General features: G+C 38.3%; 1 protein-coding gene across 1 annotated transcript in view; it reads right to left on the bottom strand.

The window, feature by feature from the left end:
* ADAMTS18 (ADAM metallopeptidase with thrombospondin type 1 motif 18) overlaps positions 1 to 22,492 on the bottom strand; it is a 78,093-nt gene that overhangs the window by 4,596 nt on the left and 51,005 nt on the right. Inside the window, exons 16-21 of the mRNA XM_050903978.1 lie at positions 21,119 to 21,363; positions 10,329 to 10,470; positions 8,670 to 8,796; positions 3,925 to 4,129; positions 1,419 to 1,610; positions 829 to 1,041 (exon numbers count right to left, since the gene is read on the bottom strand). Coding sequence (XP_050759935.1) covers positions 829 to 1,041; positions 1,419 to 1,610; positions 3,925 to 4,129; positions 8,670 to 8,796; positions 10,329 to 10,470; positions 21,119 to 21,363 — 1,124 coding nt within the window. The remainder of the gene's footprint in view (positions 1 to 828; positions 1,042 to 1,418; positions 1,611 to 3,924; positions 4,130 to 8,669; positions 8,797 to 10,328; positions 10,471 to 21,118; positions 21,364 to 22,492) is intronic.

Raw genomic sequence — 22,492 nt, 5'->3', positions numbered from 1 at the left:
CAGAAGCTTGTTTGCAAGAATGTAGAAACAAATACAGACTGATCCCGTAATTAATCATAGTATTTAGAGAATTCCAGGCAATCTGTGCAGATGCTCAAATACGTTGTGCATATAGATATGTAGTAGTTGAACCACAGTGCAGTTTGACGAAGACTGAGAAGAAAGTGTTGGAAAATGAGTGTGGAAAGTAGTGTCTCTCAAGCATGAATAACATTTTTAGGTGACGTTCTTCAGTTGCAGGACAAAGAAATGAGCTGCACCAAAGCACATGATGGATGTGGACCAGCTGCATCATATTTCAGTGGCTGAGTGGTGCGACCTTCTTTAGGGAATGGCTACATGCAGGAGACACCTGTGGACTGTTAGTACTGGAGATATCTCCTCCATACAATCGGGACATTTGACTACAGCACAGTGTAGGACTGGAGCTCACTTTAATCTGGGTAGCTTGGACTCACATTGCCATAGTCACAGTGGCGTGGTCTTCAGCATTTTATGCCCACCAGGTGTTTGTGCCGCTCCAGCTAGTGTTCATTCTGTGGCATATGATACCGCAGCTTTTCTAGGTTTGGTGCTCTCTAAGCCCAGCACTGCAACCTCACCTTCTAATTATGGTGGATACGCTGTCCAAGAGTCAGCAGTCACATTGCAGTTGTTTTGTTCTTTAATGCTGTGTAGTGAAAAGCACTAGGGGATGCTACTTGAGCTACTGTGTAGAGAAACTGGCTCCTTTTGTAAACTCCGTAAAAGCCAAGACATGAAATAGTGCTGGAGAAAGAGCGCTAGCCAGGACAGGGGGAGAGAGGCGAGAAAGTTTCCCATTCCTACCTGCTGCCAGGGTGAGGAATACCAGCCAGACACCATGTTATACAAGGTTTGCGACAGACAGGCTCCCTTGTTACAAGCTTCTTCCAGGTCGGTGTTCGGTTTCTTGATGTTTCTACATCTTCTCTGAGGAAAGGTGATCAATTTCCCATGCATGCTTTTCTCACCGCATTTTAGTTCTCGCTTTTGTACACCTGGGCCACAGGAGGCTGAGCACTGCAAAGGCAAAGTACACCTTTTCAATCTATAGAAACACATTCAGATAGAGGAGAACGTGCTATGTGCAAGAGACCCCACAGTATGCGAAACTACAAAAGCATTATATAACTAAACCCACAAAGACCACGTTCCGTAATGTGTAAACTGAAATATGAATCCAAGTCAGTGAAAGTCCTGAAAAACAAAGACATCAGGGTACATATAACTACATCTGGATGTAAAGAACTGTGTTTTTCTAGCGGCTTGCCTAGAACACCTGATTTTCAAATGACAGCTCAGCTTTCTTTCCTCCACTTGGTTTGTGTGTGTCCCTGAGTCAACGTTTCCAAGAGCAGCAAAGGCAGGCAGTGAGCCATGTAACTGCACCACTTTACCTCACTCCAGGAAGAAATCACCCACTGGAGTCGGTCATTTTTGGGGCAGCGTCCTAGCACACAGGTCTGCTGGGATTCAGGTTTATGGTCTCTGCTGCACATACTTTCAGGCAAGATTTTAACCTTGGGAGAACCGGTACTTTTGCAGTAGACATCCCGTTTCTTCACACCTCTCCCACAAGACTTGGAGCACTGTGATGGAAAGAAATACTCATTTGAACTAGAGGAAATGAAAATTGGCGTTATTTGTGTTTTACAGCAGAGCATAGAAACCATGGCTAATGTGCTGCCATTACAATGTAAGTAAACTTGAAATTCTGTTGGTAAATAAGTAACAGTAACATCTGTATGTCACTTTTAAAACATTGTTCTAAGTGCTTTCTTAATGTAAACTATGAACTCTTACAGCCCCCATGTAGAACAGATAAGTAATATCTCTCTTCCGTAGATGAGGTAAGTTGGACTTGTGAGCAAAATGCTTTTTTCCCTGGACAGCATAGTTGAAAGCTGGTCCTAACCTCCCATCGCAAAATTTCCCACAGCAAGATGTTCTCAGCTATTTGTTATTTTGTCCTCACCTTGGCCTAGAGGGATGAGATAGAGGCAGAGAAAACTACCCAGGGAATCTATACGTAACTCCTTCACCAAATGAATCTCACTGCGAGACAGAATCTGATACAGACAATGGTTAAGAAGTTTGACCAAAGATATTTTAATTGCCAAGATTACAACTGAAGCTTAGGACAAGTCACCAGTGAATAAATATGCATTGCTGAACCGTGGTCCAGTTGAAAAGACATTTGGTAGTTTTCATTGCCTTAGCATACAACAAAATGCATGAATGAGCCATTTGTGATGAAATGAAGAAATAAACGGCCCTGCAATAATGCTGCCAGCTTTCTACTTTGTTGCATCCTCTTCTAATTGTTCTTCTTTTTACTAAAAATTAAGGGGCACATTTGAAGGCAGAATCCTGCACTATCACTATCCGTATTAAATCACAAATGTTTTTAAAAGATGTCATGAAAGCAGAGTTGTACTGAGGATGCAACAGAAATATCTGCATGCTGAAAATCTGTGGTTTTAATCTTTCCCCCAAACAAACAAAAAACTCCTTTCATTTAAAATTACTCTGATTTGTGTAGAGAGGCTGGGTATCTTGCATTTTTTTCCTCTTAACTCCTTTGAGCCTGTGATATAGCTGAATCTTAAAATCTTCACTAACTTGTTCAATCGGCCTGTTTGCTACATTTCAGCAGGACTCGTAAACTTAATTTTCATAGGCTTATTTGAAAATCCCAACTTGAATTGTATACCTCCTAAAGAGGAGAAAAATGGATTTTTTTTTTAATTGTTTTTTATTATTATTTTAGAGGAAGGAAGGTTTGAAAATGTGAATATGTTTGAAGACTTTGTTCTTCCTTTTTAAGTATCTAATCATCCTACCTGGTTTTTATAATCTCTTGCTACACTAAGGTTTCCTTCACATGCACTGGAAGAAAAAGTTTCTTTTTGAGTGTTAAAGCTCTGTTACAGTGGACTATTGAGTAGTTACTCGTCTGTCATAGTATATTACAGGGCACTCCCCTGGAGAGGCAGTCTGTGCTTCTCAGCGGGGAATGCTTAGGTCAAGATGTTCTTGAACCTTGTTACTCTAAAGAGTAACAGTACCAAGAAGTGTACGCAGAAGTAATAGAATTTTCAGTAAATTTAAATCTACCTTGAATCTCACTAAGTGAAGATGGAAAAATAAAAATAATGATGTAGCTCCTTTTGATATGTGTACTGTCAGCTCTCTCTTAAATCCCAGATTTCCTAGTACTTCATTTAACCTTACATCAACAGTTCACGCCAGCATCAATAGTAGTGATTGTGTAAGCGTGTGTGTGTTTTTTAACTCAGGCTGGTTTAATGTCAGGCAGTTCGCAGGTTTGTAAAGCAGGGTGTGTACACACAGGAATCTGCCCAAGGGCCTTATGCCCCTCGTGGCAATTAACCGCAGCAGTACTCTCCTTGCAGTAGAATAGTTACTCTAGCAAAGGCAAAGGTACAGAAGTGATTAGTGAACATGTAAATCACGAATTTATCGACCCACAACTCACATATGTGTGTGCACTAATATGCAACTACCCCCAGATATTTCTTCATTCCTTGACTGCCTGTCATCTCTGAGAAAAGTTAATATTGCTGTGGGAAGTAATCTCAGAGCGGGGTTAGTGGCTTAGAAAAATTCATAGAGCCTTAAGTTATGAAACCAGAAAAAATTATCCATCTATTTGTATGTACCAAAAAGGACACCACGTGTCCACTTCTGGCAGGCCCTCCTGTCTGAGCACTTAGGAAGGCTAGTTAAAATATATACATAGTTTACATATTATCTTCATGAATGGAGCCACTTGCAAAATACTGATCTTCACAAAGTTTGCAGTGTTCTTCTTTTTGAGCAGAGTTTTTAGCAATATTTTCATTATACCAGCAGACAAAACTAAATTTTTCTCCAGATTACCTGAGACCATGGGCCAGGGCTCCATTCAGGTGGGCAGTCCTGACTATTGCACATCTGCACCTGTGTAGGGGTGCTGACAGGACACAGAGAATGGGCCACTGCCTCCTCTCTTTGGAAAGCCCTTTTCTGGACACACTGAATGAGACGACTTTGTTGCCCTCCTCCACAAGATTTGCTGCATGCGCTCCATTCGCCTGTTGACCAGCTTAAAGGAGAAAATGTATGTTAGAAACACAGGAGTCCAATTAGCTTTATAAAATCAATACATACGAGCCACCTATCAAATGCAAATTATTCAGGGATTCTGCTTAGCCTACTCTCCTGATGTACCGATATCTGTTCAAGCAATCAAAAAGCCGTAGTTACATAGTCTATCTTCAAAGCATGGAACATTTTGCTAGGGATGAAATACAAGTCACACAACTAGAAAAGCTAGTATTACTTATTTACAGTTCTCATCTACCAGAACCAGCTTGCCTATGAATCCGACCTGGAATCTGGAATTCCATGGCGATTGAGGGAGATGCTGCCATTGAGGCTGGTGGAATATCTAGAAGATCTAAGGGTCTGGCTAACAAATCACCGTTCCTTTTTAACCACGTCTATGCTTTTAATTGAAAAGATCTCTCTAAAACAGGAAAAGAAAAATCTTTTCTAAAGAAATGGTAGGATGATCACTTTTGTCACTTCAGCTGCTGAAGAGACCTCCAAATAGACTAACAGACCCGAGGCCAAAGGAAGAAGCCAGACAGAGAGAGTTCTGTAAATCGGTAAGATTCGATTATTGGAAAGTTCTGCCCTTTGTTGTTACATTTTTTCCTTTTTACATCTCTCTTGGAAGACAGGGTGGAGGAGGAAGATTCACCTAAGCTGACATAAGGGAAAAGCTGGCATGGCAGGGAAAGAATGGGGCCGGTGTAGCTGAGCATGTACCTCCCAATGCATTTGTGCGTAGATACGCAGGGCGACAAATGTTGGCATGGTGCTGTCCACTGGTATTTATGTCAAACCTTACTGGGCTCTGTTCACAAAAAAGAACTTGCTTGCTAAAATCAGCAGTCCTGTCATTAGTGTCTTGAGGACTTAAATCTCCTCAGACTAATAAATTTGGCAGACAGATGATGTAGAATCTAAATAAGACAGGGGGAATTTAACCAGCAAAAGCTGTTGGGCAAATCTATACTCCAGTCACAGGCACGCTTCAGTTACGCATCATGTCACTAAAGTTACACAAAGTCTAAGAATTATTGCTAATTGCTTAGGAGAAGTTCAGTTTTGAAATGTCAATAGCTGCTCAGTATTTCTGTTACTGAAGCACTGAGTGGGTCCCCAGCCTTTGTGGAACACTTTGCAAACATACAACCAAGTGTCTTTGTCCTCGAAGGCTTAAAACATAAGACCATAAATAACAACTAGATAGGAAAACAGAAGTGAAGAAACAAAGGAAATTATGAACGACTAAATGATTACTCAAGTTGAGAACTCTTCAAAGACCCAGCACTGAAATTAAACTAAAGATTTTAAAACAGCAGTTTTACAGATTTTTAATAATTTATGCCACAGAAAAGGTTCTCATCTCAAACCCGACTGCTTGGCCTATCCTACTTCCACAGTTTCTCACAGCATCAGTCCTGTGGCCACTGGAATAGCTGCTTACATACAGTTTTAATAACAAGAAAGCTTTTTTTTTTCCTTCTTACTGTGTGAAAGATGAACAGCATCCCATTTGCCTGTCTGTTCACATCTGCCTGAAAACAAAGCTAATTCCAATTTGTAAAAAATGTATAAAAAGCCTATTTTGGAAAAATCCCTTTGGGAATAGAAGAAATCCCAACTCTCAGTCTAGTAACTTCAGTAACTGCCAAAAGTAGTGGGAAATGTAAAAAGCACTAATTTAAGGACAAAGAAGTATTAATGTGAAAAGTCAGTAGTTATGTAATTCCAGAACACGTCAGAAGTGTCCTTTTTGTCTGATTTATTAATATTTGGACTATTGCAGTACAAACTTCTGGAAAAAAGTTACAGTTTCAATCCATTTTACAACTTTGAATTAGTTTGCCTTGATGTTTCTGACAACGGTGATTGGTAGAGCAACCAAAAGTGTTCATTTTAAGAGTTTATTCACCATAACTGCCCAGAAAGTTCCCCTCTTCACAGAGGAGAGGGCAATAAACCTACTTTAATGTCCTCTAGTAAACTGCCATTTTCCAAGATTATCTGGGCTGTGATCCAAGAGTATCTTTCATTAGCTCAAATAACTAAATAATTATGACCAGATTTGGCAGCTCTGAAATCCAACAACAACAGTACGCAGTACTGATGCCTTTCTGTGTTCTTGCTGTTGGGACAGTAGTTTGTTCCTACTCAGACTAATAAGTCTTTGTTCTTATGCACAAATTATTCCTCACTGACCTTTATAAGTCTGGGGCCTCTTTTATGTCACAAAACTGACACGCTTGAATCTCATCTATTATTCACCTCCTTCCTATGCCTATTATGCCTACCGTATTTGGTTTTGCTTTATTTGCTGGCTATTAAGCATTCTTTGTTTCCTCCACAGTATTTATTAATACTACATTTTTTGATGTTGGCAGTCTCGGTTTTATGGGAAGTTTTACATGCCGTGACTTTCTGGGCAGATTCCTCAGCAGAGATATTCTGGCATAGTTTCACTCAGCTGAATGGCAATCTGTTAATTTTAGACATGGTCCTACATGTAGATCCTCCATACATTAATATATCCTAAGGATTTTAAAAATAATTAATTAGTGAGTTGAATTCTTTTTCCCTAGAGGTGGCTTGGGGCTTTTATGGTTTTTCTTTTCATACTCTTTTTAGGGTTCAAGTCATTAATTGTGTTTTAAAGTAGTAAATCTAAGAATATCAGAGCAATTTCAGCATGAAAACATTGCACTGTGTGTCAAAATGGATATTCAGCATTTTCAGTGATAGGTATATCAGTGGCTGTTCAAAATACATCGGGATCTCTGGTTAACAGAAAGGGAAATTTTGTGTGTGGTCAATAGAAATGAATCTGATTTTGGTGAAGCTTTATAGCATAACAATGCCACATCAAAACGAAGGTGAGCATAAACAGCTTAAAAAGACTCCTGGGAACATCGTAGACAATACATTTCTGTGTACATGATACTGAGTTCATTGGATAAAAGTAGTTCTGGCAGAAGATAAGTTGCATATGAAAAGACTGTGTTTAGCTACAAAGATTACTTAAAATTGGTATTGAGAAAATCATGTGGCTAAACGCAAGCTAAAGAAACTGCTGAAGCAGGAACATGGGGCTCTCATGTCACATGTTACCATTATTTAAACCTTATCTCTATCGTTTTGTGGTCAGAGTGTATAATTTGCCATTTGGATTTTGTGTACTCTGCTGTAATCTTTAAATTTTGCAGGAAATTCCAAACTATTACTGGACTATTTTTTAGTATGTTCAACATATTGCAAACTATGGATTTTTAAGTAAAAACAAAGCCACTGCAGAACATATACATCTTTTTGCTTTGCCCCATCATCCTCGTCTGGATTGGGAGAGATGAAGAATGCTTCCTATTAAATTTCATTAAATGTGTTATTTTATGAAGTACGGGAGCGGGCGTAGCCAATTGCTTTTACCACCCATTGCTTTTATCACCGCAGAGTAAAACCAGCAGATGACACCAGGTCTAGAGCTTTCCTCCATTTCCTCTGCCTTCAGCTGCCTGTGCGCTTCAATGCATCTTCAACTGTCTTTATTTCCCACTGAAACACTCTTAATTTTTTCAACATATCGCTTTAGAAAATCTCCTGTTCTGGAAGTCAAAATGTCTTGTCCAACATAGTACAGCTTTCCTGTGTCTATGGAAGTAAAAAATTAAAATAATGCTAAGGTTGCAGAGTCAGGAATCCAAAAGTGAAAGAACCAGCAGAAGAAAGATGGCCAATGTGTCCTTAAATCTACCCATGTATATTCTAAGCCACATAATACTGTGTTTAATTATATGAGCACACAACTTTTTTTTTTTCCAAAGGACCCCTACTACAGCTACTATAAATCAGTGTAACTCCCTTGTTTTTAAAGGAGCTCTATTGATTTAGACCAGCTGGATTCTAAATGCTTATCTATATGTCAATGTCTTCCTTTGCATCTCACCTTTCTTATGTCTTTTAGAAAATGAGATTGTTCACATAGGCAATGTCTTCATATTTATTTTTGTGGGCACCAGGAGCATTGCTGACGATTTATTTGGTTTAGATAGTCCTTTTCTTGGTATCATAATACTCTGTGGGACATTTTGTCCAAAAATCACTAATTACACTTCACAAGATTCTTTTAACCTAATCTAATATGTGGAATCTGAGTCATGGGGCCAAGCTTCCACATGGGGAGTAGCACTTTACTCAGGAAATGGTCTTATTGATTCAAGGTGAGTAAAGGTGGCAGAACGGGCCTCTAAGTAACTTAGATTTACTCAGTGTCACATAGCTAACCCCAGCATGGTGACAGAGCTGCAAGCAATCCTCAGGAGGTCTCGCTTTGCAACATTAGAAATACCGCCTCGATTATTATCGTTGGGCAGAAGCCTACACAACTAACGTTTTTAAACAATTACTGTTCTGCGTTACAGAATAGAAGTGGGTTCATCTAGCAGGCTGTACAATTCTGTGTGCCTATCGGAGAGGACTTCTTTCGTGGCAAACTCACTCATAAGGCACAGCGAAAAGGTACAAAAATAAAGAGAACTTACTATGCTGGGCAGGGATTAGTATTGCATAGCTTTGTTTCAGTCATAGGCTTCGTCCTTGGGCCACAAAAGGAGGAATTAACTCGTGTACGATGATCTTCTAAACAAATTGCTTTTGCTGTAATGTGTCCTATGGAAGTATTAGAAAACAATACAGTAAAATAAATGTTTACTCAAAATACAAGAGAAAAAGTAGTAGGGAAGAATTTTACCTAAACAAGTCCAAGCTCATCCTTGGTACAATTCCACTGACTTGAACTAAATAAAATAGGATTTAATTTGGCAACACGTTTTTAACATTAATTTCCTTCTCTGTAACACAGGTACTACTGAAGTCAGATGAAACATTTTAGTTATAAACAGCATATTTGCAGAATCTTCCCCCAGCAAAAATTGGTAATTCTTCAAATCCTAATTCCCTGCAGAAACTAGCAGTGCTTGCTTAGAGCTCTCCTCGTGCACTTGCAAACTGCAACAAAACATTTTGCAACTTTTTACAGTGTATCTTTACAGACTTCAGAATTCTGCACGTTCCTGTACCTAAACTCTATCTAGTGTCAACATCAGGACAGAATACAGAGAAGGCTACAAATGCCTGAAGAGATGAAGTGATTTTATAGATTTATCTTTTAATTGAGATGTATTGTTCACCTCACACATGGTTCATTGGGCACAGCAAGTCAAATTTGGAAACACGGTTGTTTCCATCATCTTTATATCCATGCCGCAACCTTCATTTGTTTTAAAGGGAAGCAAGAAAAATACAGTTGTCATGTTTTATGTCCGCAGTGCTCCTGGTGGGTCTTTCTTCCATAAACAGTTCATTGAGATGCTGTGAAGTCTGACAACACACTAGCAAGATATTCCTGAATTTCACCTGGACTTTTTTGCCAATACAGGAGCATAACATGGCATTTCCTTGGTTACCTAGTCCTATTCCTTGATATTAAAGACAACTGCAACATATAGTCTTAGTTAGATGACCCAGTTCCAATTTAAAGGCCACTAAAATTTTAATTCTCAATTCTTTTTGCAGGACTTCCCACATGCCAGTTTCCTGCTTTCATTACATCCCAGAATTACTTTCACTGACAGAACATCCAGGATTTAGAAAAACAAATAGATGGTCTGCGCAAAGCGAATACCTAGAGGAATATGGTAATAAGAAATCCTTAGCTTATATAGAATTTCAGACTCTGACCTGGCAGAACTCAAATATTTGAAATTAAACAGTGAGAAGATCAGGGTGCACCTGTCAGTAAAGGTCTTGATAGGTCTTCAATTACTCTCTACAGCTAAAATAAGTTTTACTCATTATTTGGTATCTTTCTATGTTCCTAAATTACAACATCATCAAAGCACATATTTAATTCCCACATTACTTCAACAGCAAGATATCATATGCATACGGATTGCCCTAAAGAAAAAAGACTGAGTCACTGTAAGTGACGTGAATTGAGACTGGCATGAATTTTTTTTTTACTATAAAGGAAGTATGAAGGTACTTCATCTATGTTGTAAGTTGTCAAAAATATAAGGACCCGGTGTTCAGTGTAACCCCCTGTATGTATTGATACACGTTTGCAAAATTACAGGCTGCTGAAATGTTTGAGATGCTTTAAAAAAATGAAAAAGAGGATTGGCAATTGGAAAGTTACCTACCACCACCACAAGTAGCTGAGCACTCTGACTGCACCGTCACCCAGGAGTAGCTATGGTTTTTGACATACGTCTTGTTTTCATTGTTGATTTTGGAAAATGTATATTCCCAAGCAATCCCAGGATTTTTGCCTTGTAACAGGATCTATAGAGAGGTATTTGGGATTTGTTTAAAAAAAAAAAAAAAGGGGAGCGGGTAAAAAAAAAGGAAAGGATTCTGTCATTCTGAAGGAAGATGAACTAAACATGATACACACATAATATATTTATACACAGCACGTTTGTGAAAGAATTTTCAGGAGACCTCATTTTTCAATAAACTAAAACCCATCAAAGTAATCCCTAAACAGCAAAGCGCTTGCTTGGATTAACACCTGCAGGGCGTATAACAGAAGAGTGCAGACATACACGGTTCAGCATAACACTCCCTTAAAGCAGAAGGCATTTGACTGGATTGGTGAAGCAGAAATGCCTTCAGTAGATGTGAAATATCATCCAAAGACTTCTGGCAATGCAGGATTAGTCGCTGCCCCTGCCCCAGCTCTCAGTGCTCTGCTCCTGCAACTGGCCCTTAACAAGTGGGTCCCTGCCTTCACTGGGGGCTTACTGGCAGGTGCTGGAATTTGCCTGGGGCAGTGCAGTGGATGGATTAAGGATTTGGGGGTGGGAGAAATTTCCTCTCTTTTAGTAAGCAAAGTCCAGGGTAGCTGATCCTTCCATAATGCCTTCTGTGAATGAAGAAGCCTTTGCCCATTAAATAAGCAGGACTCAAGTGCTTTACTGAAAGAAGCTTGAGCAAAGTAGTAGTATAGTTGTGTGGGGACTGGGAACAGAGGTGGTTAGAGACGGCTTCCTCAGTTCTTGAGGCTGAGAGTATAAAATAGATTACTTTTTTTTTCTTGTAAAAAACATTTTTCTATGCAGACTGGTGATAAATTTTGTTTGGAAGACCCTCAGCTGGTATTTTTCTCATGATGATTGAAGCTGATAAAGCTTCAGTCCAGGAGAAGACCTGTCCCTGGGTGTGTACAAGGAAAAAAGGATTGGAAAAATCTTTTATTCATGGTTTTAGCATAATGGGTTAGAAAATTTATAGAAAGTGTGATTGCTGACTATAATAACAATCTTTGTCATTTAACTCAGGGAGCCTAGCTCTCGGGGGTGTACTATTTTAGTGGTGAATTATATTGCAGTTTTCATGTAGGCAACTTTCTAAAATTCACTGTATTCATTTCAAGTCTGAATTATAATCAATGCAAGATGCATGAGCATCTGACACAGACCTAAATTTGAGGAGAAATTTCTATTTAACAACATTTATTTTAGAAACTTTTTGGCAGCAAAGTGCTTTTATATTCATACTTAATAGAAAAAGTGCAAGAGTTTACAGTTACAGAGCTCTACTAAGTTTTAATTCTTCACTAATATGGATCTGGTCATAGTAATATAAAGAGCAGGTGCAGTTAACCTCAGTTCCTAAATATGCTTTTTGATAAGCACCAGCATTTCAAGTACAATTTCAGTCTATGTTAATGATTACCATTCAAAATATTAACAAAATATCAGTTAAGTTCACATGATCTCTAACCTGACTGCTTAAGCAATCCATGTAGGTAGAACTGATCTCTGTATAGACTGGTTTCATAAAATAGCAACAAACTTGCATTTATGTCATTTAAGACCAAGAAATATAATAACATTTTGAAATGTAGCCAAGGGTTTTAAAGTATTCTGAAAATGTACCTATTGGAAAACAGAAATTACCCATGACAGTGAAAATTCAGACCAAATTTACATGACCTCCAGCTCAATAATGTTGAACACATGAAGGATCTGGACTGCATACTGTTTACTTTTCTAGAAAAAAGAAAAACGGATGCTATATTTTCCATTCTTAGTAGCAAAAGATTTATTTCAGTCAGTGAACCTTAATAATGATCCAAACTGAGAATATAGCAATTAGGACTGTAAAAAGCAAAATACTTCCAAAAGAATTGGAGAGTACGTGCCTTCTCATTGGAAGATCGAGATTAGAAGATCCTCCAAGCACAGGTAAATTAAAGTATTTCATGTGAAAGTTTTCATCTCACCCATCCAAGCTTAATTCATGAGCACCTTAGAATACCTGTGAAATTACGGAAGAGATAGATCTGAGAGTGATTACTGACCTCTCTATTTTTACTGAATATTCTTGATAGAAATAATGTTACTTGCTTTAGGGGTGAGTCATATATGTATGTATATATCACAGCTATTTTACAAGAACAGGATTAAAATCAAACACTCTGAAATTAGGAAACATTAGACTTGAGACTGCTATGCAACTTCACACTGCCCTGCACAGATGCACTCTGAATCTCTGGGTCTCATACTGTCTTTCCAGAAAGCCTCTGCCGCATTCAGTGCTCACAGCACATGGTGCTCACTAATGAGCATATTACAATTTATTACATAAAGTATTTTACTTTATGCTCATTCATCAGTGTGTGGTTCTGTGCCCTATTTGCTATGCTCTATTCAAACCGTTACCAGTGTAACTTCTTTCAGGACCTTTCTTTTTTCCTTGGCTATTCATCACTATCAGATGTAAATGTTTTACAACATTTAACAGCCCCTTCAGATGAAGGAAAATATCTCTTTTGTATAAATTTTTATTTTTAGAAAGCTTTCCGACTGCTGATAGCAAAAAGTCCAACTCTGTTAAAACAGCTGTTCCACAGTCACTTGAGCCTCAAGTCCATGGGCATTACAGTTTCTAGAAAAAACAGGTTGCAATAATATGTGTTCACTCTACTGTCCTCTTCAGGACAAATTGAGACAAATATCTGATGTGTAAAGTTTCAGAACATGTGCTTCAGAAAAAAATAGGGTGCATTAACCCTAATAAGAATTGAGCCCTGGAGAACTATTATTTAATTAAAACAATTCCTTTCCTGCTTCTTCTTACAGACCAGACCTCAAAATGCTTTAATTTGCTTTTACTCATTGGAAGGTCCTACGAGTCCAAGGTATTAGCACAGATCTCAGCATCTTAGGCAGCCAGAAACAGTTTCAGAGACTAGCTTTATTTTCTTCTTGTGTTAGAAAAGATCTGGCTAATGTATGAACAGTCAAAGTCAGATTTCCTCTTTCATGGTTCTATGAGGATGCACTTTCTCCCATTTCAGTAGGTGCTCTGTGTTCCTTCAAGTGCAGAAGCTGAAATTCTATCTGGCCTTTTAATAAGTCATGTGTCAAAAGAGGAGGAGGAGGTTTTGTCCCTACCTCAAGACCTTGTGTAAGGGTTAGCCCTCATCTCATTTGATTCTGACAATTGTCATAAAACTGGGCTATGTCAGCGGCCAAAAAACCAGTGAAGCTTAAAACTTTTCTAATAAAAATATCTTGAAGTATTAGACTGAACACTTGTCTTCTGAAAGTGCTTTTTACTTTGTGATAGTAGAGGCAAGAAACAGAACGGATGCATCCTGAACAACAGAATTCAGAACACGGAAGAGGGAGGATGAGAAGATAAAAGTGGCAACCAGTTTTACTCCTGTTCGAGCAATATTCTCCTGGTGCTTCAACAGGGTGAAGGGAATGAAGAGGAAATGATCTCGGACGAGTTAGAACAAGACATGTTAGTATCTATCCCTTCAGAGAACAACCACACAATGATGTAAGAAACTCACAGCCGCCAGCTGAGTGAGGGCCTGTGGGGTAAATCCTGCACCCCAGGCAAGCTGGGCCATACACATTTTAAGACCTTGGGCTACACCCGCTTCTCGCGCATTGGAAAGCAGACACAGTTGTAACAGGCAGATGAAGGGAACTTCCTCTCCATTTCCTGGCCAGCAGCCAAAGCCAGAGCCCCTTCCCACCCAGCAGACTACAAGAGGGAATGTTTACAAAGCCAGAGGTGCATCACAGTCAGGTCTCTTTCCTCCTGTGTCATCCCAGCTACGTAGAGAAAGGGCAAAATCGAAGTCTGGAAAAGTACTGGAGACAAAATATTGCAAGGCACAAAACCATATACTTTGAAGTCCCTGGCACTTGGCTGAAAAATAGTGTACAATGTATAATGTTCAACCAAGTTTTCATGAGGAATGCAATTCTGTTGCAAAGTTGCAATTTTGCCAAAGTAATGAGCATATAAAAAGTTTTCTATCGTATTTTCAAACATTCATTATAAAGCCCGTCCTTAACAACCCAATAACTGAAGTCTGCATATACAGCCAAGTTATCAGACTTACAAATTTGGAAAGACCTCCAGTGCTAGTCTACTTAACTGGATGCATTCCAGCATCTTTTCAGCCAACTGGCATTTGCTCCCAAATTTACAGCTGGCAAACAACCTCCTTAAACATTTCCAGTTCCTCAATAGAACTGTTTAATGTCTACCTTTAACACACCAACCACCTGACTTCAGACACAACACTCAGCAGCTCTGACCGCAGGGCGCAGAGTTATAAAATTTACAGCTTCTTGAGTTCAAAAACCACAGACTCTACGGCTGGAATCTGCCAGATCTATTCTGAAGAAAAAGAACTGTGGCTTTCGCTTAGGGCACAAAATGTTAAAACAATGGATAAATTGAATTCTCCTGAGTAAAGAACCTTTTCCTTTTGGTGCTAATTTTGATTTCAAAGCTAAACCAATGAATTTTCTAAACTAGCTGTGCATCTGCTCCTTTGTTTGAGATTTTTCTTTTCCCTATGGCTATCCTAATTTTCCAATAGAATACTCCATTTTGCACGTCAAATTTTTAAAGAGTCTGTGAACATTGCTTTGTTATGATTGACTCTGTGCTTTTCAGGTGTTTTTTATTGTAAGATGTGTATGTGAAGTTACTTGCAACACACTGATTTAAGAGAGATTAATTTACACAAGATAAACTCCTCTTTCTTCCATAATATTCTGTCCAATGTATAGGAAAGCATGCTAATGCCTGGCATCTAACAAGCTTAAAAGATGACTCGTTATCTCTCTGAAGGACTAATAGACATTTACAAATCACTTACAGAGTGAAGCTGAGCATAGAGAAAAAGCCAGGTAAAGGAATAGCTACTGTTTACCCATCTGTGCTTCATCTATTTTCTTCTTTACTCATTCTGCATGTGCATAATTTACAAAATGGGCACGAGCCCAAACTTTGAATCCCAGCATACATGGTAGCTTTGATCTGAGTCTTCAAACTGCATCTACATTTCCTGGGTCACTCCCATGACTTGTAAGTCTTTGATAATTTCTTTAGGTGGATGTCACAGAGTTAAGCTATCTGCAGTGAGCCATCAAGTACACCAGAGCTGTGTTATGCTTGCGAGACCTGCAGTTTTCACCCACTGTGAATCTACATGCTGTTTAATAAATATTGTAACATCCAGCATCCTAAGCCAGATACTGATTTCTCTGTTCAATCAAGATTCATTCCATTGACTTTTATGAATTTACTCTGGTTTCAGTAGGACAAATTTAAGCATGCAACATATGATGCTGGTGGGAAACTGTTTAAAACAAGTTTTAAAACAGGACTGTTGTCTTGAATGGGCAGTTATTGGATGGGATCCTTGACAGTGGCTAACACCAGGAGCTTCAAAGGAAAGTGAGAGAACACCTGTTGGGAAAGCACCAGTAAAGGAAAAAATTACCCATTCGTTACTTAAGCCAAACCTTAAAACAAAAGGGGTTTTATCTCCTCAATATTTCTAAAGTCACTTTAAACACAATCTTAACTAAAAGCTTATGACAAACTATTGTTTTTCGAGAAAGTCCACTGAGGTCATTAAAAGGGAAAAAAAAAAGCATATCCTTGAAACGTCCGGTATGATCTCATTTCTACTTCAGCTGTTTCAAATTTATCTTCTGTTGTTACTGTGTCTCCATTTTTTTATTATTCACATGCTAAATGTACAACCTTCAGGGATACTGTCCAGCTAATCTCTCCTCACTAAAGGAGAACCCTTTTATCTGTTGTATTGAATCAACATCTGTATCTTATAAGCAGATCTTAGCTCTCTTTAGCTTACTTTCTCATTAGGGGAAATCAGTACAAATTTATCATCTAGTAGCTAATAATAAAAGTAATGCTTTATAACTGCAACTTGGCTTTCTCCGAGTGGCAGCTAGATCATCAGTAAAGTCATGCCACCTGGCTGCCTTTCTCTTTCCCCCCCTATTGATAAAGAGGAAGTGATTTACTGATTTTAATTAGACATATTCCTGCTTTGAAGCTCCGTTCACCTTCTCTTCTCCTGAATGTCTGCCTCTTTGCAAAGCATCCTTTCCATCTGTTACTTATTGCTGTCAAAATAAACGATCTTTTTTCACAAAGATTTCACAATTTCTTGATTCAATATTTCACCAAGTTTGAGGTAAACTTCAGTGAGGATACTGATCCTATCTCGTCCTGAAAAACTTTACAGTGCTTTCTCAAATCGTATTTGGCTTCTCAAATCAGTCAATTCTTCATCCGTTTATTTATGCAATGGAAAACCAAATGATTAAACTCTCGTCTTTGTAAGTCAGTTTATCGGTCGCTGGTCATGCAATATTTTTCATGCCCACGTAACAGTTCGGTTTCTTTTGCCCTTTCAGAATCTTTCCCGTAATTCGAGTGAGTCGTGGAGGGTGACTGAATATTTCAACAAATGGATGTCACGAGTGAACCTCACACGAGTTCTGTATTGACAGAGCCCTGGGATGGCAATGTCCCTTGTTCTCTGCTAGCCTCTTCTGGAAAGTATTTTCAGCAGTTAGTGGTGCCCACTGGCAGCCCTTATTTGCAAAGCTAGATAAATGAATGATGAATTTACTGTTTGTTTCTCCTCAAGTTAAATATTTTTCAGTTAACAGAAAAACACTGACAAGGTCTTTAAATTGAAAGTGCTGACCTTAGATTACCTATGACCAAATGACAGATATATGAGCTGAATACATTCAACTACATTAAAAAAAAAATTCCAGCATGTTTCCATTTAAGATGAGACAATTATGCTACAGAAACCCTATTTTAAAAACCTGGTATTAATTTCTGATCCTAGATTATCATTTAACTATCATATTTCTACCCCTTTGACCATTGTCTGTTATTTCATCTAACCCAAATCTGATCATTTCGGGAACTGCCTTCTGAATCCATGAATATTTTTCATTTCAGCTTTTATTGGTTTCTACAAACCCACAATCCCTAAAGTATCAATAATACTAACTTCAGAAGGATACAGATACACAAATTCTGAAGGGCACCGGTTTACTGGTTTCTGCCTTCCCTCCATCTGTGAAATTAATTCTTGAACAATCCAGAAAGGGTTCTGATGAATTCTAAAATCTCATTATGCATTTATACTTCCAGTAGTTGTGCTCAGGAAATACTAGTCCTACATATTTAATTCCACATTCATCTCACAATGTTCTCCTCCTCCTTAGAAAATACTTGGCCACTATAGTTTGTATTTTTTCTCCCACAACCTAGTTAAATTACAGATTCACTGCCCTTTGTCTTCTTTGGTATGACTCATTCCCATAATTACATACATATAATATATGTAAATATATATATGTGTATTTATTTTTTTGTGAAATTCCAGGGTAAATAAGAAAAGCACTTTATCAGTCTTTTTCTTGTTTCTTATCCATTTTTGAATAGTGTTTAGGACTGCAAAGTCTGATTAAATGATACATGCTTAGCTGAACTATTGAAAAACCTGATAGAAAAATAGATGCATAGGAACATACTGTACAATAAGATATAAATACAAAACATTTCGTAGAACTGCAAGGCTGAACTTGTGATATGCAAGACAATAGGGAATTTTAAGATTTTTTTTCTTATTTGGGTTTCCTCCTTCTCTCTTAATACATGCTTTAGATGTCTCTTTCAAGAAAATATTTTGGAGAATGACTGCATTTCAAAGGAAGTGATTGCCTTGAGCGCAGACTTGCCAGACCTGTCTGGACCTGGAGAGCACTGGTCCCATCCTCTCCAGTGAATGTTGCTCAGAGGACGTGCATGACCTGAACTTTCTGGATACATGCAGGCTGATTTGCAGTCAGAAATGCAGTCAAAAACCTGGCCCCTTTGAGTCACCACGCAAATGTCTAGCAAAACTATGACTACAAAATTAAACAGGCACAAGCTGTGTTAATCTGTCTTTCAGATCATAGTGGAATGGCAATAAATACGCCTACAAAACCTTATATTTTCTGCCCACCTGAATAATAAAAGTTCCTGTATTCATGTGTGCAATTTATTCCATTTCTCAATACCTGCAGTGTGCATTTTTACAAGGGCTCGCACTGAATTCTTCTGGGAAAAAAACTAATCTAGAAAATAAGTATTAAATTTCTTCTTAATACAACCTAATTAAAAAATGAAGAAAAAATATCTGAAGATTACAGGAAGAAGTTGAGGTCCAAACCCTGGAAAGCCTTATCTTATTGAAAACCAACTTAATTGGATAAAAAATTGCTGGCAGGACTTCTTTTGTATGCTGCTTTGAAAATTACAGATGAGAGAAAACTAAAAACAAAGCTACAATGTGGTATGCTTAAACACTCCTTTTTTCAGCCTTCTATCAGTTTCTGGTATTTATAGTTGAAGGAGGATTCGTTTCATTATTACTGCTGCAAATAGATCTTCAGCAATATGCGTGTTTTCTCATAAAAGCATATTTCTTCAGTTTTCCTTGGCGTTTTTGCTGCTTAGAGTTACTGGTAAATCATAAATAATGCAGATCTCTGAACACACAAAATTTTGCATTTTTTTCAGAATTCAGTTTGTTGAATGTTGCTTAAATTACTGAAAGGGAAAAAAATCTTAACTACAGCTCATAGATATATATAATAGGGGAATATGTAACTGTAACATTTCCAGTCGTTAGAATCCCTAGTTACCAATGCCAGTGGTGTAGGTATTTCAATAAAAATACAAGGGAAGTTTAAATAAGCTCTCAAAGGAGCAATAGCCTCCAGTTAAATGTTAAATCTTAATAAAACTGTTTAGCATAATTTCATAGGATGAAAATAGAAGTGTTATTTGGCATTAAAATTTTTTTCTTTAATCTTTATTCTGCAAAGTATGTGCATGATACGCAGCCAAGTAAGTCATCTTGCAGGCAATTTATTATTCATACTTTAGCTCTATAATAATACAGTTCAATCTACTTTGTATTATGACAAATAAGATTCCTCAGAGTTCAGCTTAACATTTCATAGTATTTATAAGCCTGCTTGTTTCTTTAGTGTAAGGCTATTTTGGAGATGATTTGCAGGCAGGGAAGCATGTCTGTAACTTGTAGACCAAACTCTTCCTTGGACTAAAGCATCCCTATTAACATACATACCTAAAATGAAAATTCTTCAACTGAGAAAAAATGTTTTAAAAAGGCATTGCAAATTGTGATAGTAATTGGTGAAAATACATGCCCTTAGCCCATGTCAAACTGTCTGTTCTAAAACATGTGTTCATCCCAAAGTACTTTAACATGCGTTCATGGTCCATGAACGCGAGTGGTTCTTAAAGGTACGTTTAAGTACATTACTCAATCAGTATGAATAGCAGTAAGGCTCTTCAGTATTCCAAATAAACACTTTACTGAATAGTTGTGAAAGTTTAAATAATCCTTGAAGAATATATTTCATGTCACAGTCTATACTTACTGTGTTTCTTAGTTTAACAGAACAAAGCTGTGTAAGGGAGACGGGATGCAGAGTTCTCAGCTAATCACTCCTGCTAAACTTCTGCAGAGAGCAGTTTTCAGTTACAGCGGTATATGATGGGGCAAGGAACCGCAGATTGCTGCCTCAGAGAACGGGTACAGCACTCGCCTCCACGCTCCCCAAGTGCACGCCAGAGAAAGCTATGTGTTTGATAGTGAGCTGACCAGAGTATCGCTGGAAGGTGTGGGAAGGAATTGAATCCCTTCTGGGGAGGGCTCCTTCCTTCTCACAGGGAAGGATTAATCAAAACAGACGTAATGGATGAGTTACAAAGCCGAAGACTTGCTAGAGCTTTTTAACAAAGCAGGCAAACTGATGTAGCTACCAGGAAGTAAAGGATTCAGTGATTCAGCCAGAAATTGACCCTCAGATGTTCTGATGCATTTAAAAAAAAAATCTAGTAAGTAACCTAATGCAGAAAGAGATTTTTCTTAGAACTATTAGGGGCCAACCTCAAAATTGTAACATGGGAACCAACCATGTAAGTACCAAATTTACTTTCTACTAAATATAGTTTCAACACGGGACATCTGGCGGACCGAGTAGGTGATATAAATTTGACTGGGAGATAAACATATATAAAATTCATTATTTTAGATGCTATCACCAATAAAACTGAATCAACAGAAATTACACAAGAGCCTATGTGTGGTACTCTGACCATCTGTGTCCCAAGGTAGATGTAAAAATGGCTACATGCGCCTGCAGTTTCAGAACCATTATTTGAAACTGTTACCATTAAGCCTTGCCATAATGTTAGATTTAATTTTTACATCACTGAATTTTATGGTATACTATTTATGGGATGCGTTCATAATCTCTATGACCATTGTGCAGCAACTGAGAAATAATGCTATCTATCTGGTGTGTTTTACGCACCTTCCTTTTCACTGAATTTGTGACAGTTTACAAAACTTCAGACCTTGCTGAACTGGTGAAAGGCCTTTCAATCTAGCATGACCACACAATTACGTCTGAATACTATCGTGGCTCAACGCTACTCTTTAATCTTGCTGAGAGCTACAGTGCAGAGCTAAAGCTGTCGTTACTAATTCTGTAATAGACATCAAGGGAAGAATAAACAGGAGAAAGCTTACTTCAAAGACCAGCGTCTCATTAGTCGGTCCTGCTGCATATAGACTCTCTGGATGGTTAAAAGAGCGTTGATAATCAAAAACTGTTCCGGCAAAAGAGAACTTTCCTGGCCAGTCAATTGTCCAGTCTCCTGTCAGATAATACTTTTTACTGAGGTTGCGCACTGCAAGGTAGCTGCTGGAGATTTGCATTTCGTGGAGCTGTATACTGCGTGCTCCTGCTGGAATAGTGACCATGGCATAGTAGTCTGAAATGAAAGAAGTAAGCAACATTTTTGCAGTTGTCATACAGATAGAGATGGCTTACCATTTTTGAGCCAATTTGAAATTTTTGCAGTTTAAAAGATATTGAAGACAGTTGTTCTGATCCACCAAAGTTACTCCATTTTCACAAGGAGAAACCAGTTCTGATTTTAACCCCCCTATGCAGCCTGTAATCAGAGTAACTCTGAGGTATTTCAATTCCTGGAATTTTTCTTTGTTATTAAAGACAAGAAAAAGCAAGTTCACCTTAGAAAAATGCAGAACAGACTAATGGTGGTTTCACTGGAATTGTTTTACTGTGTTTTCCCTGTAGTTCCCTACACTAGTTGGAAGGTACTGCTTCCATCATGGACAAGGTTTTTGCGGTGAGATGCAGTGGGATGCAGAGAGCTTTCACAAAGCCCTGTATACCACTGGATCTCCCTGCTGTGAGCCATTGCACTCTAAGCATATAGAAATCTCACTCATTCTACAGTCAGATGAGACACCACTGACAATCTCCAACACGCACTGCACACAGCTAATTTCACAGAGCATTCAGTTTAGATTATTTTTCTAGCATTGTATCTCTGTATTACTACATCCTAAACAATTTCCTGGCCTATAGTACTGTAGTATTCACATGTCTTATGATCAACAGTAAATGGATCCTCAAAATACCCCCGTGGGTAAAGAAATATTATCTGCATTTTATGCCTGGGAAACTGCGACATAGTGAGATTATTTCACAAGAAGCCTGTGACAGTCCACTAAAGAAAAGTCCACCTCCCAGTGACTGGATCATCCATTGAACCAGCTGGACAGCTTCCAGTCAACTTAATTTGAAAATGGACATGGAAATACCGTCATGTTTGGCATTATGCTGTGTATCGCTTTTTATATCTTTTACAGTCCCATTCCTGTCAGAGCTGTTGACAGCTATTTTTTCACTCACCTGAATCCTAAAATCTCTTTTAAGAGGAAATTCACACGTAAAGGGAAAATGTGGCTTAAGAAACAAGAGGAATGCTTGCAAATTAACTAACCAAGACTTATGCTCATAGCTTTCTTGTTACCAAGAAACAGGAGAAATGCGAACTCCCCTCTCACTCTCCCTGTGATTTTCAGTTCACA

Source organism: Gymnogyps californianus, chromosome 12, assembly GCF_018139145.2.
Source record: "Gymnogyps californianus isolate 813 chromosome 12, ASM1813914v2, whole genome shotgun sequence".
In the NCBI taxonomy this organism is placed as follows: Eukaryota; Metazoa; Chordata; class Aves; order Accipitriformes; family Cathartidae; genus Gymnogyps; species Gymnogyps californianus.
Note: the sequence above shows the minus strand (reverse complement) of the source record. Positions and strands in the feature narration are given on the sequence as shown.